This window comes from Mustela erminea, chromosome 3, assembly GCF_009829155.1.
Source record: "Mustela erminea isolate mMusErm1 chromosome 3, mMusErm1.Pri, whole genome shotgun sequence".
Taxonomy (NCBI): domain Eukaryota; kingdom Metazoa; phylum Chordata; class Mammalia; order Carnivora; family Mustelidae; genus Mustela; species Mustela erminea.
Genome location: NC_045616.1, coordinates 102,920,931 through 102,937,958, shown reverse-complemented (window position 1 = coordinate 102,937,958; position 17,028 = coordinate 102,920,931). Strand labels below are relative to the sequence as shown.

General features: G+C 52.1%; 2 protein-coding genes across 4 annotated transcripts in view; one reads left to right on the top strand and one right to left on the bottom strand.

Moving 5' to 3' along the window:
* Positions 1-4,828, top strand: part of NEURL1B (neuralized E3 ubiquitin protein ligase 1B) — a 35,010-nt gene extending 30,182 nt beyond the window's left edge. The window contains exons 3-5 of one of the 2 annotated variants that reach the window (XM_032336999.1): positions 327-1,046; positions 3,136-3,261; positions 3,624-4,828. In XM_032336999.1, the coding sequence (XP_032192890.1) occupies positions 327-1,046; positions 3,136-3,261; positions 3,624-3,868 (1,091 nt within the window). In that variant the 3' untranslated portion in view covers positions 3,869-4,828. The remainder of the gene's footprint in view (positions 1-326; positions 1,047-3,135; positions 3,262-3,623) is intronic. The other variant, XM_032337001.1, reaches the window with a different exon arrangement.
* Positions 1,041-14,409, bottom strand: LOC116586701. Of its 2 annotated transcripts, none has more exons than XR_004284113.1 (4): positions 6,899-8,501; positions 4,823-4,929; positions 2,726-2,926; positions 1,041-2,428 (listed from the first exon to the last, which is right to left on the bottom strand). XR_004284113.1 is itself a non-coding variant. In XM_032337002.1 (4 exons), exons 1-4 carry the CDS (start codon positions 14,320-14,322, stop codon positions 2,830-2,832), a joined length of 603 nt encoding a protein of 200 aa, XP_032192893.1. In that variant the 5' UTR covers positions 14,323-14,409; the 3' UTR covers positions 2,721-2,829. The 2 variants fall into 2 exon arrangements, 1 of the variants encoding a protein (XP_032192893.1); XM_032337002.1 differs by lacking the exons at positions 1,041-2,428; positions 6,899-8,501 and adding exons at positions 11,088-11,183; positions 14,020-14,409 and having other exon boundaries at positions 2,721-2,926.
* Positions 14,410-17,028: the final 2,619 nt, after the last annotated feature.

The window sequence follows — 17,028 nt, the reverse complement described above, 5'->3', positions numbered from 1 at the left end:
CCAACAATAAAGGGTCTTCAAATCTTCCAAAGTATAAGAAAACCTCTGGAGTGCGGGAGGAAAGGAGGGGGGAGGGGCAGGGAGAAGAAAGGAAGGAGGGAGGGAGGGAGGGTCGAAGGAAGGAAAACAGAAAAGGCCTCACCTGCCCAACCCAAAGAGAAGTCACCAGGATTGTGCTTACTCAGAGTCTGTGCACCTGTGGTTCTTGAATCAGCACACACATAAACTAGAAAAAAGTGAGGGGCTATGGGGTGGGGACGAGGGGCAGTGGGGGCACCGAGGCCAGCAGCCCGCACCCTCACCACCCTCCTTCTGCCCCGGAGCAGAGAGCGCCTTCGCCGACACGCTGACGCCCGCACGGCTCAGCCAGGCCCGCTTCAGCGCCTGCCTGCCGCCCAGCAGCCACGACGCCGCCAACTTCGACAACAACGAGCTCGAGAACAACCAGGTGGTGGCCAAGCTGGGCCACCTGGCACTGGGCCGCGCCCTGGGCCCGCTGCCCGCCGACGCCTCGGCCGCCGCCATCCCGTGCGGACCCCGCGAGCGCCCTCGGCCCGCATCGTCGCCGGCGCTGCTGGAGGCTGACCTGCGCTTCCACGCCACGCGCGGACCCGACGTGAGTCTGTCCGCCGACCGCAAAGTGGCCTGTGCACCGCGGCCCGATGGCGGCCGCACGCTCGTCTTCTCTGAACGCCCGCTGCGACCCGGCGAGAGCCTCTTCGTGGAGGTGGGCCGCCCGGGGCTAGCGGCGCCCGGCGCGCTGGCCTTCGGCATCACGTCGTGTGACCCGGGTGGGCTCCGGCCCGCGGAGCTGCCAGCCGACCCCGACGCGCTGCTCGACCGCAAGGAGTACTGGGTAGTGGCGCGTGCCGGGCCGGTGCCAAGCGGCGGCGACGCGCTCAGCTTCACGCTGCGGCCCGGCGGCGACGTGCTCCTGGGCGTCAATGGGCGCCCGCGCGGCCGCCTGCTGTGCGTCGACACCACGCAGGCGCTCTGGGCCTTCTTCGCCGTTCGCGGCGGCGCCGCGGGTCAGCTGCGCCTCCTCGGTGAGTTCCCCGACCGACCGCGCATGCGCGGGGCCATCCGCTGGGTATCTCGAGCCTCCGCGGAAGTCCAGGCCCGCTTTCCAGGCTTGAGCGCATGTTAGCACCCTCCTGCCTCCACCTAGAGTTTCTGATTCAGTCAGGGCGGCCCCGAAATGCAGTTCAAACCAGTGTCCCAGGGATGTCATGTTGCTGCTCCCAAGCCCACCCTTTGCCCACACCGACCTAAGTTCCCACTGGCGTCAGGGCCTGGACGGTTTCATGCAATCGGTAGATGATCAGTGCAATTTTTATTTCTGTTGTTATGACTTCTTATATCACGTATTTATTTTTTACATACATGAGGCATACTAAGTTGTAGAAGAAAAAGCAAATACAACTACACTTGAGAGGACATCAAAATAACAGTGTCTACAGAAAATGGGATGGAGGCTCGAACCATCTTATTTTGACACGATTTTGCCTTCATTCATGCCACCAATAGACATGGAGCACCCCCCCCCCCCCAGCTGTGGACCAGGCGCTAGGCTCCAGGGTGGGGCATGGCAGAGGACAGGACACAGGCTAAGCACAGGGGGACCCTACAGACACCCCTGAATGGAATGCTGTGGGCCACTGCAGAGGGCCTTCTCTCCCATTTAGTAGAAAGGAGGTGGTGGTCAGAGAAGGCTCCTAGAGAGCCCCGTTCCATTTTCATGATTCAAGAAGTCAGTCCAAATGGTAATAGAAATGATGAACACTTCATGTTTTCTCATTCAATTTTATACTCTGCCTCTGTGAGACCAGTATCACTATCCCATCCACAGGAAAGAAAACTGAAGCACAGAGAGATTAACTCACTGTCCCAGTCACATAGCTGGTCAGCCATGAAGATCTAGGGCAAATCACAGACCCTCTCTGAGCCTTGGATTCCTTCTGTGTAGAGAGGGAGTAATCACCTGCGTCGTGGCATCGTCAGGAGGGTGAAATGATGAGGTTCATATAATGCTTGCAGCAGGTGCCTGCCATGTACAGCATGTTTAATACACAGTAACATCAATGACTGTTGTTTGTAGGCAGAAGAACAAGGAAGGTCATCATTTGTTGTTGTTGTTTAAGGGATGACCAGATATAGTCATCATTTACCCTGAGATGAGTTGCCTAAGTTTCCACTGGGGCTTTGGCAAGAACTAAGCCTAGAATCCGTCTCCATTACGTTCCTCCCCAGCACCTCCAGAGGAACCAGGATGAGTCCTTGAGTGGTCAGGAAGAGAAGGTAGAATGGAAGCAACTTCTTTTGGAGGTCAGGAACCTGCTGTCCTGATTTCTACCTGACAGCAACCCCAGCACTCCATTATTTGTCCATCCATCCTCAAGTAGGGTAAGGGAAGGAACATCTCTCTCACCTAAGAAATAAGCCATTATTATCCAAAATGGCAGTGAACACAAGGAAGAAAACTCATTCCTGTTGAATACTACTAATCAGGAATCTTGTAGTTGAAAGTGAAAAAACCCCACTCAAAGTGCCCTAAACTGAAAGGGAAAGGTATGGGTACACACACCTCAAAAGTCTGGGACTATATTGGATGGATTCAGGAGCAGCTAGATTGAGGTTTTGAAAGCATGCCAGCAGGATCCCATCCCAAAGCTCGCTTTCCCCTATGTAGAGCCTCTACAAGCAGGCTCTACGGTGCCAGACCTACCTCTGAATGGATGGGCCCCTTCTTTCCCAGCAGTTGTAGTTGTTCTCATGAAGACCTCTTCGACCTCCACTGGGTTATGTAGCCTTATATAAGGTCTCACCCCATCAGTGAGACCAAGGGGTGGAAGTTCTTCTTGGCCTGGCCTGGATCATGTGAGTGAGGGTGAAGTCAGTGCCCCCAAACAAAATCCTGGTACTGTTTCTGAAATAAACAGGAATGGAGGCTGAGCAGGCAAAGAATAGGTGTCCACCCCACATAGACGATTCCGTCAGTCCTTAGCAGAAACCTGGGAGGTTACTTTTACTCCCCCCTCCATTAGACAGATAGGGAAGCTAAGGTGCAAAAGAACCAGGGAGTAGCAGAACAGGACCCACCTCCCACCTTCCCTGATGAAGTCTCTTTGGTCTCAGGCACCCTGCAGTCCAGCCCTGCGACCACATCCCCATCAGGGTCCCTCAGCGGCTCCCAGGATGATAGCGACTCTGATATGGCCTTCAGTGTCAACCAGTCCTCCTCAGCATCTGAGTCATCCTTGGGTAAGGAGGTATAAACCCTAGAGGGGGTAGGGGCTGCCCTGGCTCCTTCAGCTGTGCCAGAACCTTCCTGAGACTGAGCAAGGATGGCCACCTTTGCCCCCTGCACCCTCTCCTTCCCCGGCTGTACATTCATCTAGAGGGAGGAGATATCTACATATCGTATCCCAAAGGGAGATAATGGTGCTTGATGCTTGGGGGAAAGAGGGTAGGGTAGGGGCAAAGCCCAGAAGAAACACCCAAGTGTCTCTCAAAATTATTTCCCCACAGGTTCGGCCACAGAAGCTCTGGCTTCTGGGGGTTGCCCCAGTGGACCCCCCCTGAAAGCCACATTATTATGGTCTGTCTTGTTCTCCCTTTTGCAGTGACCGCACCCAGCTCCCCACTGAGCCCCCCAGTGTCCCCCGTGTTCTCCCCACCAGAGCCGGCAGGCAGCAAGAATGGCGAGTGCACAGTGTGTTTTGACGGCGAAGTGGACACAGTCATCTACACGTGTGGACATATGTGTCTGTGCCACAGCTGTGGCCTGCGGCTCAAGAGGCAGGCCCGCGCCTGCTGCCCCATCTGCCGGCGGCCCATCAAGGATGTCATTAAGATCTATAGGCCATAGCCTGGCCTGCCAACGGGCCTTGGCCAGAGCAAGGTCACCTTTCTGAAGGCCCCCTGGGCCAGGCAACTGCTGTGGTCACCAGGGGGTCCAAGGGCCGTGGCCATCCGGTCTGCCACTCTCCAGTGGTGGACAAGGCATGACAGTCATGGAGATGAGTCCCTGGGGGTCTGAGCCCAGGCAAGGGCTGCTTCTGACTCAAAAGTGCTTTGTCCCCAAAAGGCCGTCCCAACAGCGAGCTCAGGAACTGCCTGGCAGACCACCCTGTCCCTTGGTGACCTCTCAGCTGGGAAACAGCATTCTCTGTGCAATGCTCTTTGCATTGGGTTGGGTTGAGTGTGTGTGAGAGAGGGTGAGGGGAGGGAGCTGCCAGAGAAGAGAGAGGGAATGTGTGTGAGAGAATGAGTGAGCGAAAAAGCATAGATATTTATCCAGGGATCCTGGCTCTAAGAGGTTATTTAACACTAAGGAATGTGCAATCCAGAGCCCAGACGGTAGCGTGACTCGAAATTATTCACTTTCTGGGGCTGGAACGTCAGCTGGTTTTGAATGTATGAAGCCTGCACCTTGGAACTCCCTTGGATGGTATAGAAAAGGGGCACTCAGATTTTCTAAGGGGAGGAAAAAATAGCTCATTGTTTACAGCTCCCAAGCAGCAACGCCTTGGGGGGAAGGTGGGTGGAGAACTGAAAAGAACAATTTGCTTTTTTAGTTTCTTTCTCAGCCCTGGAGAGGAGATTGGATGGGTGCTGCGGCCCACTGAGAGCTCTGGGTGCTGTCATCCCCTGAAGCCTTTCACCCCTTCACCCCAGATAGCCTAATAATAAGCATAGCGCACCTTGACTCAGTCCCTCTGGATGTTTTTTGTCTGTCCCACCCCTTGCTGTCCCCAAGAAGACAAGCAGCAGGTTCTCTTTTCCTGGGGGAGGGAAAGAATCCAGGAGGCAGCTGACTCACCTGCAGTTGGAAAGGCCACCCCATCCCGCAGACGGCTCTCCACATTTCGTTTTGTTACCCGGGGCCTGGCATTCACCAGCAGCAGTGGGCACCACCAGGGCAGCCTGCTGGGGAAGTGGGAGGAGGAAAAGACTTTGCAACTGGTTCTGATTCTCAGCTTCTCTTTCACTGCTGATTACTAAAATGTTAAATAATCATTAAAATGTTAATAGCTGAGATACTACAATGCTGACCGTAGGACTCTCCCCCTTCAGGGATAGTCCAGGGCCATTTGCAGGCATTTCCTGGGACCTGGCCCTGTCCCTGACTTCTTCACCCCTGTCGAGGCCCACGTCTGCAGACTCCCAGACCAACCCCGGGGCTGATAGGCTGGCGCAGGCCCGCTCCTTCCTTTTGCCTCCAGTTCTGTCTGGGCCTAACCTCTGCCCTACTTTGTGCTGTATCTTTAAGGAAGCCCCTGGGCCTCTCTGATTCTCAGTTCCCATCTATCTAAGATGAGGCCCAGTACCTGCCCACTCCAGAACCCACGAGAGGACCAGCATAACATCTAAAAAGCCTGACGCCCTGCAAAGAATGGGTAACATTTTTACTACAATTCCTAAACTGCTCCTCTGCCGCACAGATGATGGCAGGGAAAGGAGAACATTCAGAGAGTTTCTGCATTCATAGAGCACATGTTTGCCAGGTGTCTGGGGGCCCAGAGCGCAGCCCAGTTGGGCCCTCGTCAAATCAAAGCCCATAAGACCAGTGGGTCTTTGCGATGCTCTTGGACCACCTGCTTCTTCTCTGTCTGACGTGGTCATAGTGTTCTGACCTGGTCACAACTTCAGAACCCCCACCCTTGCTCCTGCAAGGACCCCTGATTGGCTTTTTTTTCCCCTAGTGAATCCGGGAAACGTGCCCACCTTCAAATTTTGTGACGGAAGTTTTTGGGGAAGGACTGGAGCCCCAGGAAAAGAGCTGGAGAAGCTCGGTAGCACCCAGGGCCCAGCTGCATTTGGCCAGCAGGAGCCTTCCACGTGCCCCATGCGGGGTGTCAGCACACCGCGTGGGAGAGGACGCGTGACCTCCTCCCCACTAGAGCTGGTTCTCCAGGCAGCAGTGCCGCTGACAGGATTGAGCCAGTCCCAAGCTCTGGTGGTCTCAGAAGCCCGCGGGAGGCAGCTGGTCTCCCCTATTCCTTGCCCTTCCTAACTGCCCCCACCCCTGGGTTCTAGCCAGGGTCATGTGCAGCCATCACTGGGAAACCAGTGACTGAGGGCCTGGACCCGACGTGGCTCCAGGCCGTGCTCCTGGTGACCAGTTACCCAGATCAAAAGGAGCTGGTGGCCTGTTTAACTTGTTCCGCAGCTGCTATAAATAGCCTCCCTGTTTCCAAGAGGAATTAAGGGGGTGTTTATCTTCTAAAAACCAGACATTTCCTGATGCTCTAAACTGATTTATTCAGTGCTATAGAGGAGCGGCTCACATGGCCCTCACATGGCGGGAGAAAGAGGAAAGGGATCCCCTCTTTCTCACTTCACGCCATTATGTGCCTCGGCGCTGGGCTGGAGAGGTATCCCCACACATGGATCCTGCGAGGCAGGCCTTCTTACCCCACTGAGTCAGATCTAAAACACCACTGATGATAAAATACACCATCTTATGTTCCACTAAGGGGAAAATACGCAGATTTAACTAAGATGCCTCAGCTATATGATTCATTCTAATCAGAGACTTGAAATGTGGTGGGGGGGGGAACCCTGCTATTTAGAATCGATAAAATATGGTATTATTCCCATTTGGCAGGTCAGAGAACTGAGGTCCTGTGAGTGAAGTAATAGGATCACATGTAATAAGTGGCAGGGCTGGGATTCAAACCCAGCAGTGTCTGGTGCTCAGTCCCACCCCCTGGCTGCCTGGCCCCAAGCCCCGGAAAGCTTGAGACTGCCTTGCATTTTCTTTCTAGAACCTTCTCCGGGCAGCCCCTGGAGGGACCCTGGGCACCTGCACCTGTATGAAGGGTTCCTGCCCCAGACTGTGGTCCCTCTGCCACCCATATCCTAGAAGGACAAGTGTCCTTCCTTTCAGGCTCACCTTCCCGCTGCCTGCCTTCTGGCAGAGTTGAGCCATGTGAGATCCTGAGTCCAACCCAAAGGCTTCCTTTTGTGACACAGAGAAGCACACACGGGGCCACTTTGTGGAGGAGCCAAGGCGTTGTCCCACCACCTTCCTGGGCCTCAGGAAGGGATTCCAGGGCTGAGAAGGGGGAGACCGAAAGGTACACCTTTGTTGTGGTCTTGTGCCTGTTTATTTTGAACCCCCCGAGAAATTGGGCTGTTTCCTAGTCAAAACAAGCTTCTTTCCCTAGTCCAATCCCAGAACTGGGAGTCTCCTGGGGTTTACCCAGGGCAACTGCTCCCCTAAGTGCTGCAACACTTTGCTCAGCACCCACTCATCGCATGGCCTGTGTTCTGGAAACGGACTAAAGACAGAGCCCACAGGGAGCTGACAGTCTGGAGCTGGGCAGATTTATAACCTTTCATGTGCCCCATCAGGCACTGGGGCCTGTGCTAGCACATAGTAGGTACTCTTTAAAGGTTTATGGAAGAAATCCAGAAATTAAATTACAAGGGCTCAGGGGTTTGGTAAAACACCACATACACATGCACACGGTCATTCAACAAACATCTGCTGTGTGCCTGCTAGGTGTGGGGTGCTGGGGATGTGGAGCTGAGAGGACAGCGCCCTAGCTCTGCCTTCAGAAGTAGAGACATTAGAGGACAAGGAGATGCTAGGGACAGAATCCTGTGGTCTTTCTCGGCCATTCTGTTGCCTTTGGGGATCTATCCTGGTGAGTGCCCCAGAGCCTTCCCGAAAGCTTCTTGCTTTGAGAAGCCTCTTCAGCATTAGAAATGCCAGGCACTTTGTAGCCAGTGCACTGCTGCCAAAATGGCCTTGGGCAGAACCCTCAAAGGCTCCACCTTTTGATGATTACCCTCAATTCCCCCCAGGGAGACCCCTGGGGTGATGGCTACCTGCTACTTTCAGGCTTGGGAGTGGCTGCTGGAAACAATCCCCTGGCCCCAGAGAACCCCATTAGTTCCAGTCGAGAGAGGGCTTGAGCAAAGTCTTGGAGAATGAGAGGCAGTAACCTCCCCCTGCCCAATCCCATCTCTGCCCCAGTTCCGGCAGAGGGATGTCTGCTCAGGAACACGTGGCCTCCTGGCATTTCTTGGTATTTCATTGTCTTTCCTAAGCCCCTAATGAAACAACTTGTACAACAATCTGTCTGTGCCTTATGAAAGTGTCTGTGCACTTTTTATCCTTTTTAAAAGCAACTTTAAAAAGTGGGCAGGGGACTAGCATACCTAGTAGTATTCTAGAAAGATGTGCTAATCACAGAAGCCCTTCTGTATTATGTTTTTTGATGTAGGAGTGATGAACTGTACGTCTCTTACCCCATCTCCCCACTACCTGTGTACAGACCTTTTAAAAAATGTCTCTTATTCTTATTTTTCTGATTCAATACTGTGACTTCTCCAATACAATCTAATCTTTGGGGATCTGTAATAAAGATTTTAAAACTTGGGTGGACTGGGTTGGGAAGGGTTTGCACTGGTCCTGTGTGTTGTGCTTTTGTGTGTTGTGTGTTTTGGTTTTTGTCTATTTTTATCTGTTTTATATTAACATAATTTTTTCTGTTTAAAAGACAAATACAACTTTGGCTTGTTAAAAAAGAAAGCTTCTTCAGAACTCAATTTTAAAAATCGCAGTAGCACATACTGTTGGAGAGTGAAGGTGAGGGGTACAAAGCATTGTTGACCTTGAGGAAACATTTTGCAAGTTATGTCCATAGAGTCCTGATAATGTTTGATCCTTTTGCCAAGTAACTATTGTGAAAATATCACAAGGAAATCATTCTAATCAAGGATAAGCTCATATGCAAAGATGTTCACTGCGGCATTATTTATAATGGTAAAAAAAAATTGTATAAGCCACCCTAAACCAGCCAGGGTAAACTTGCCAGAGCTCTCGGTTTCAAGTGACAGAAACGGAACTCAGACCGGTTTAAGGGGATTTAAAAATTCAGTTACCTGCAAAGTCCAGTGTCATGAACCCAAGAAGCCACTTCAGGTACAGCTGGATCCAGCATCTGAAATGCTACTACAGGACTTGGTCTCCCCTGCTTCTCACACTGTCCTCCTTTGCTGTGGCCCAATCCCAGGAGGGTTCTCAAGACAATTGGGCACAGCACGGGGTAGGAGCAGCCTACAGCCTCCCTGTGTGGGCCCACCTGGATCACATGCCCCGCTCTGAGCCAATCACAGAGGCCAGGGAGATCCAGGCCTCTTACTGACCAGACCTACCATAGGCGCTCAACTTCACCCGATAGCTGCTCTCCTAGAACTGAGAGTAGGGAATTGCAGTCTCCAGTGAGGAACTAGTGCTGAGCAAGTTGGAACAACAGGCATCGCTCTCTCTAAGAAAGGTTGAACTAACAATGATACAGATATGTACCAAGTTAGTGGTATGACCTATGAAGCCAGACAGCCTGGTCCTCACCACGACACTGAGCGAGACACTTACCTCTTTGTACCTCAGTTTGCTCATCTGCAAAGCAAGAATCCTAAGGTTCCCTGATTGTAGGATGGGTGTGAGCATTATTGAGATCGTGCTGGTGATGTGCTAGGCACCATGTCTGGCACTCAGCAAAGAGTTTACAACATGGGAACATGTTTATGTCAAAACACGGTGGGAAAATCAAGATATAAAACTACACATACACTCTGATCTCGTGGTTGTAAAAACAAGCAAGCAAGCAAATGAACAAACAACAGCCCCCAAACCAGACTGTGTTGGAATGACCAACAGGAAAGAAAGAATCTCCAGGGGGCTGTGTTGGGATAATGGTATTATCGGACATTCCCCACCCCCCTTGTGTTTTCTAAATTTTCTGTAATGACAAATTATTACTTCTAATTTAAACATGCTACTTGGAAAAAGTATTTCCCGTCCCTGCAAAAACTGATGAAAACAGCTAGCCCTTGCTGGAATTCGTCAGGAATTCCCAGGCTCACTGTCCTAAGTTTGAGATCCAAATTTAGTCACAGTGGAGATAAAGGCCTGCAAGCTTCCAGTGGAGACCAGGCCAGGCTGACCATTTTGGTTGGGCTTTCTCCCAGCCAGGCTTTAAGGCCCAGATTTCTGGGGGTGGAGCCTTGCATTGTTGGGGAGTAGCCGGGGAAGGGAGAAGGTGGAGCTGCTCATGCCTGCTTTTCCTGGCTTGCTGAAATAGCCTGGTTTGGTGACACTGAGTTTGGGGAACAATGGGGCAAGAAAAATGAAGTTGCATTTATGAAGCCAAAAAAATCACGATTTTCTTACTTCTCTCAATGAATCTTTACAACAATGTTGGTCTCCTACAGGTGAGGGAAGCAGGGTTCCTTACAGGTGAGGGAAGCAGGGTCCCTTCAAGGTAGAAGAAGGAAGCCACCCTAGGTGTGGCTGTCCCAGAGCTAAGACAAAATGTGCCTCTGAAAGATAGCATTCATTTCTAGCAGGCCAGGGGACATTTTCACAGATATCATCTGAAAATCAAGACTTTTTTTTTTTTTTTTAAATAAAGAAGGGTAAAGACCATACTAATCTAGACTCTTTGGATTTTAAGAGACTGAAAGCCAACTCAAGAAAAAAACTTAAGAAACAACCCACACAACTAAACTGGTCAATCCTGCTTCAGTAATGGTTGGATCCAGGTGCTCACATGTCATCAGGTATCTGCCTCTGTCTCAGTTCTGCTTTCCTCTGGGTTGACATCATTCTCAGGCAGGCTCTCCCTCTGCGGTAACCAAGATGGTCTCCAGTGGCTCCTCACTCATATCATACCAGCTTAGTGACCCTTTAGAAACCTTTCAGGAAAACTCTCAGGGCATCTGTCTTTTGACCCCTTGGATCAAAAGCCCAATCCCTAAATCAGTTTCTGTCACACACCCACAGTTGATACAAAACCAAGGATGACGTGGCCCTAACCCTCAAGGACCAACCAATCTAGAGGGGAAGGCAGACTCATAAAGAGACATGTTCAAACCAGTGTGGACCTGAGCCTGCTAGGACAGATCAAATTCAAGGCATAAAGACCATAGATCACTTAGTGATATATAATTTAAACATCCTTCATTCTCCTGGCTGTTCAGGCTTTCACTGATGCCCGGGTCATGCTTCCTAGTACACCATATTTCTCTTCAAAGGCTTCAATGTACAAAGCCTGTGCCCCAAACCTCACCATCCCATGGCCAGAAGAACAGCTAGCCTCAGAGGAGTTCTGTATGGAGACTTCTTTTTCCCTTATTTCCCGGGTTCCTTCAGGACAAACAATTCTCTGCAAAGATAAGAACAAATCATCTACTGGACACTTACTATGTGCTAAGGACCTCCAGGACATGTCTGGCTCCTCATTCTAGCTCTTTGAAGTAGGTCCCATCATTACTTCTGTTTTATACAAAGGAAAACCAAGACTTCAGATTAAGTAACTTTATGCCATTCCACATGGCCTCTCAAAGACAAAAGTCGATCCCAGGATCTAGACCCAGGGCAAATGGTCCCAGAACATATGTCCTTATGATTTCACTCACCCCACCAACAATCTGTCAGAGATTTTATACTCCCATTTTGCAGACAAGGTAAGAGAGGCCCAGAAAGGGCAATGACCTGCCCTAAATCACACAGCTGTGAGCTGTAGAGTGGGAATTTGAACCAGATCTGACTCTTCCCACAGCTTCGCAGCTTGTCTGTGGGTAAATTATCAGAAGGGGGTTGGGGGAGAGGAGCAAGAGGAGGGGGAGGAGAAAAGAGAAGAAAAGTGGGAATAGGAGGGGAGGGACCCAGGTTGTGCACCTAGAAAGGCAAAGGGAGAAAGCTGCCTAGCTGGGTCCCTGACTTACACAATGGCCATCAGTGCGGTTCCAGGGCCAGAGAATCTTCCCTTCTCCCTTCAGGCTCAATTCTGCTGGCTCTCGGAAGCTGGTTCTGGCTCCCACACAGGGATGTGGAAAACACGAATATTCCAGGCATCCACAGTGGGAACAGAGCACCGACCTTGGCTGTTAAATGCACCCAGGGGAAGCTTCCAGAAGCCCAGGGGCGGCTGCATCAACAGAAAGTGCCTGGGGCAGCCAGTCAGCTTTCCTCAGAGGCCCCCCTCCTGGCTTGGCCTGCTCAGGTGTAACCCTTCTCCCTGAGTGGTGCGCCTCAGCCTGCCCTCTCCTGCCTCTGCCCAGCTGCCCGGGAAAAGCCATCGTCCTAGGAGCCCAAAGCGTCTGCTTAGGAGTCTGCAGAACTGACCTGAATTCACGTCCACGCCCTGCCGCCAACAATCAGGAGCCCCAGGAGTGCTATTCATCCTGAAGCTTGCATGGATATGGCCTCTGGAGTTGTACAGTGGGAAGCCCCCTTCTCTATGCCTCACTTCCCTGCCTCTAGGTGGGGCCTCTAAGACCATCCCCTCAAGCCCATAGCGGGGAGGAAGGGAGCCAGATTGTGGCAGAAAGAAAGTGTCTCCTGGGGACCTTTGCCCAAGGGAGGCTGCCTCCTGGCTTCTCAGCTTGGAGCAGCTGTTTGCAGCCTGTTGGTGCCCAGTAGGGTGTGGGGCGGTAGAGGGGAGGGGGTGATGAGAGCACAGCAGAGAAGATAGATGGGCCTGGGGGCCAGGCCTGCCCCTACTGTGGGATCTTGGACAAGTTACTGACTCTCTTTAAGCCTCAGTGTCTGGATCTTTAAGGTCTCAGCCCCCTTGTGGATTGTGTCAAGATGAATCAACTGGGTCAGGAAGTGGTTGGCATTTGGGAGGTACTCGGCAATGGTGGTTCTTCTTTTTACCGGTGTTGTAAGCTGTGCTATCTCCCTTCCCTCCCTCGTCCCACCCCCCACCCCCCACATCCCAGCTGGGCCTCAGTCTTCCACAGTCCCCTGTGCCTTCCCCTCAGGCCCTTACTGCCTCAGGGGTTGGCCCCCATGATACTATTAGCACATCTACAGGTGATCACGCAGGGTCTCCCAAAGAGTAGGACCTCGGTATTTAATCCCCCCACCCACCCCGGGGTGGAATTTCTGGCATTAACACACCTCCTTCCCACAAGGAATGAAAGGAAGGGGCAATCAGATGGCGGGGGCTTGCCAGGCCTCTGAGTTTGCCCTGGCCCCTCGCCCCTTGCTTGTTTTGGCTCCCTATCAAGAATGCTGGACCAGGCCTGGGAGGCTGACTGACCTCAGACTCCACAGGGAAAGTCACACTTTTGCTCAACTCCCAGGAGCAGCCCTACATTCCAGGAGGGGCGTGGGAAGGGCCAGGCCTTCCCCCAGCTCCATGGACCAGACTGGGGAGCTGCCTGGAGCCTGGCCTTGCTCACAACCTCAGCACCGGCCATGCCCACCTTCACATCCCCCAGGGAGATCTGCACTCCCCCCACCCCCAGTGGGTAGAAGATAGAAGATACCCATTGCCAGCACAGGACAGAAGTGAAAGAAATTTCCCAATGAGATGTCTCTGGCCTTCCCCATCTAGTCTCCCTTGCTAGCTAGTGTTCTCCCTTTCTGGTACCCACCCCCAACTCCAGCTTCAAAAAAATCCCAGAACCCTCTCCATTATTCTGAACACTTCTAGTCTCCCTTCAGCTTCTGTCCCCTCTGAGAGGTCGCTGCAGGCAGTCCTAGGGCTGTTTAGATTTGACCGGGGCCATTCCTCCCGGTCCAGTCTTCCTGTCTATCCACCCTGGTTTGGGGGTGGAGGGTGGTGTTGGGGCAGGGAGGGGGGGTTTCAGCTGTTCTAAACAGAGGCCTGGGCGAGGCTTCCCTGAGCAAGTCACACAATAGGTGGGCCTTGGAGGGTGGACAGCAGACAGCCAGCAGACTGGCCGGTACAGAAGGGAGATGCCCCAGCGCAGAGGACGCGGGGCTGCTTGCTGAGAGAGCAGACCAGGGGCCAGACAGAGAGCCCCAGGAGGCATTTTCCTTCTGCTACAGCCAGGCTGTCTTTCCCCAAGAGGATCTCAGGACTCTGCTGCCTAGTTGGCTTCTAGGTGGGCTTCCTCCCACAGGCCAGGCTTCCCAAGCTCCAGTTGGGACACAAGGCCCTGGAATAGCCCGGGCAGAGGTCAGGAAGCAAGGTGGCCTCGAGTGGGCCCCACCCCTTGGAACAAGGAGCTCTTCCCTAGTCTCACCTTCTGGGCGTTGAACCTGGAAGTCCTGAGGTCCTGAGAAGAGGCTTTTCCAGGCTCCTCCTTGGGAGGGGCCGGCCGTTTCTTTGCCAAAGATGGAGCATGGTTGCCCTCTCCTGGTCGTGGGAGAGTGAGCCAAGACAAGCAGAAAGAAACTGCTGGATGAGCAGTCAAGGTCCAGACACTGGATGAAGCTACGGCTCCCACCCCATCCCTGGCACATCCTCGAGATGTCACCAGATGGCCTGGGAATGCCGGCTCCTGTGGATGGCCTTGTGGGCCCAGAGAAGCTTGAGAAGGACTCATTAGGGTGACACGGGGTCTGGGCTGAGATAGGTCCAGGCTGAGGTTACATCAGAGCCTGGGACTCGGCTTAAGCTTTGTTGGGGAAGGACTGGGGCTGGGACCAGGACAGGTTCCTTCCCCAGACCCTGCAAAACTAGGAGGATACTACCTGGCCCCTAACTTTGGTCCTCACCTCAGGCCACTGATCTGACTGGCTCAGTCTAACCTAACATACAGCCCTGTGTCAGGGCTGTTAATTAAAATTAAACAAGTAGGAGGAAATGCAAGAAAAAGAAACTTCAAGATCTGATGCTGAGTGAGATAAGCCAATCACAAAGAGACAAATACTGGGCGATTCCACTTCCATGCAGTCTCTAGAATAGCCAAATTCATAGAGACAGAAGGCAGAAGAGAGGCTACCGGGGACTGGGAGAGGGGCGTGTGGCATTACTGTTGAATGGACACAGCTTCTGTCTGGGAAGATGAAAAATATTCTGGAGATGGATGGTAACGATGGCTGCACAAGGAAGATGTACTTAGTGCCACTGAACTATATGTTTACAAACGGTTAAGGTTGGGGAGCTTGGGGAGAGCACTCAGTTAAGCGGCTGACTCTTGATTTCAGCTCAGGTCATGGTCTCAGGGTGGTGGGATCGAGCCCTTCATCCAGCTCTGTGCTTAGCATGAAGTCTGCTTGAGATTCTCTCTCTCCCTCTGTCTCTGCCCATCCCCCTGTTCACTCTTGCTCTCTCTCTCTCTCTAATATTTTTTTAATGGTTAAGATGGCAAATTTTATGTTATGTGTTATTTTACCACAATTGGTTTTTTTAAAGGTTTTATTTATTTATCTGACAGAGAGAGAGAGAGAGAGAGCGAGCACAAACAGGAGGAGAAGCAGAGGGAGAAGCAGACTCCCCGCTGAGCAGGGGCCCCGATGCAGGGTTCGATTCCAGGACCCGGAGATCATGACCTGAGCTGAAGGCAGACGCTTAGCCAACTGAGCCACCCAGGCACGCCTACCACAATTTTTTTTTAATCGGGAAGAAAAGCAAAATTCTCAAATATAGATGAGGAATGGCAGTGCTCTAAAACTGTCGCTCTGGCCGTTGGAGCTAAGGGGAAGCTTCCCTACACCCCTGTCCCGGTTTGCTAGGGCCACCATGACAGAATATCATATACTGGGTGGTTTAAGCCACAGAAACATATTGTGTCACAGTTCTGGAGGCTGGAAGTCCAAGGATAGGTGCTGTCAGGGTGGTGTGTTGGTGACTCTCTTCCCATCATCACATCCTGGCATGGCCTTTCCTCTGCGTGCATGTAGAGCAAGAGATCCCTGGTGTCTCTTCCTCTCTTTATGAGGACACCAGTCCTCCTGGATAAGCCCACCCTTCTAACCTCATTTAACCCTCCTTACCTCCCCAAAGGCCCCATCTCCAAAAGCAGTGGCTCTGAAGGATCAGGCTTTCAGCATATGACTCCAGGAAGGGTCATTATCCTTGTTTGGTGCAAGAAGGGTCTGGACAGTGGGAAAAGAGATCTGATGTGGCGAGGCCGCCTCCATCTGGAGAGAGTTGGCCAAGGGGCGCCAGCCAGGGAGCAGGTTAATGGAACAGCACACCCTCAGCTTTACCCAACGTGCCACCCGTGGGGCGGGGGGGGTGGGGTGGCAGACACTACAGCAGAGTGGCCTGGCTAAACTCAGGAGGACATGAAAGTCCTGGTCTACCCTATGAGGGTCAAGGGAGACTTCTGGGAGGAGCATCTTGAAGGGGGAGCAGATGGTCTCCAGGTGGAGAAAAAGAGGAAGGATTTTCTACGTAGGTGGAAGAGTGGGTTCCTGGGCGATTTATCAGGCCAACAACAAGAACAAAAGTATAAGAAGGAGCTGGTTTGGAGAGGATGGATACTGCACCTTGCCAATAGCTTTTGAATATTTCTTTGTAAATAGTCCTTGTTATTTTCCCTCCCTCCTTCACATAAAACAGAAAACACTTAAGCCCTGATTCACCTTTTAAGTCTCTCCCAGAGCAGTGGTTTTCCTGATAAATTGCAAAATTGCCTCGCTAATGCTAAGCGGTTAAATCAGATTAAATCAGGACAGTGAGTGTCCCAGGGCTGTTTATCATTCCCCACTTGTTTGCAAGGAAAACAGGCGATGTGCCCTGGGTAGGGGCTGACAAGTGAGCTCTGTCAGCAGCATGACCCCAGCAAAGTGATTGATACTTGCTTGCTCCCCTTGGTTTCTGTAGTAACACAAGAGGTATGTGATAGCCCCAGTCCACCTAGAAGACCTCTCACTATAGGATCTGGGAAGAGTAAAATTCAAGAGCCCACCTATCCCTGATGGAGAGAACAGTGATGATGGAGAGACTCAGGCCACCTTCTCCTTCATGGATAAAAGAAAGAGGATATGTGGGGTCCACCCCAACTCTTCCCTTTTGCTCCCCTACAATTCCCCACCCCCCATCACCCTGACCCTGCACTTTGCCAACTTTATGAAAGTGGAAAGCTCTTCTTTTTTAAATATTAACTGAGTCTCCTTGACCCCTGACCCTTCCCTCCCTTATCTGGGATCTCTCTTCTGCTCCCCTCTTCCCTCCCTTATCAGGGACCTCTCTTCCCCACAGGGCAGAAAGCACAAAGGGTGCAAGGGTTCAGCACCTAATCTGATGCTCTAGGACCAGTCGGGGTCACTGTGTGGATGGAATTGAGGACTGGCTCCTGAGT

Excerpts from the sequence above, each read along its gene's own strand:
- LOC116586701 (XM_032337002.1), bottom strand. The coding sequence starts at position 14,322 with ATGAGTCCTTCTCAAGCTTCTCTGGGCCCACAAGGCCATCCACAGGAG. Across the intron at positions 11,184-14,019 it reads CCAGGTTCAACGCCCAGAAG|AGAATTGTTTGTCCTGAAGG; the intron begins GTGAGACTAGGG and ends TTATCTTTGCAG. Across the intron at positions 4,930-11,087 it reads GTTCTTCTGGCCATGGGATG|CAGGCTGCCCTGGTGGTGCC; the intron begins GTGAGGTTTGGG and ends CCACTTCCCCAG.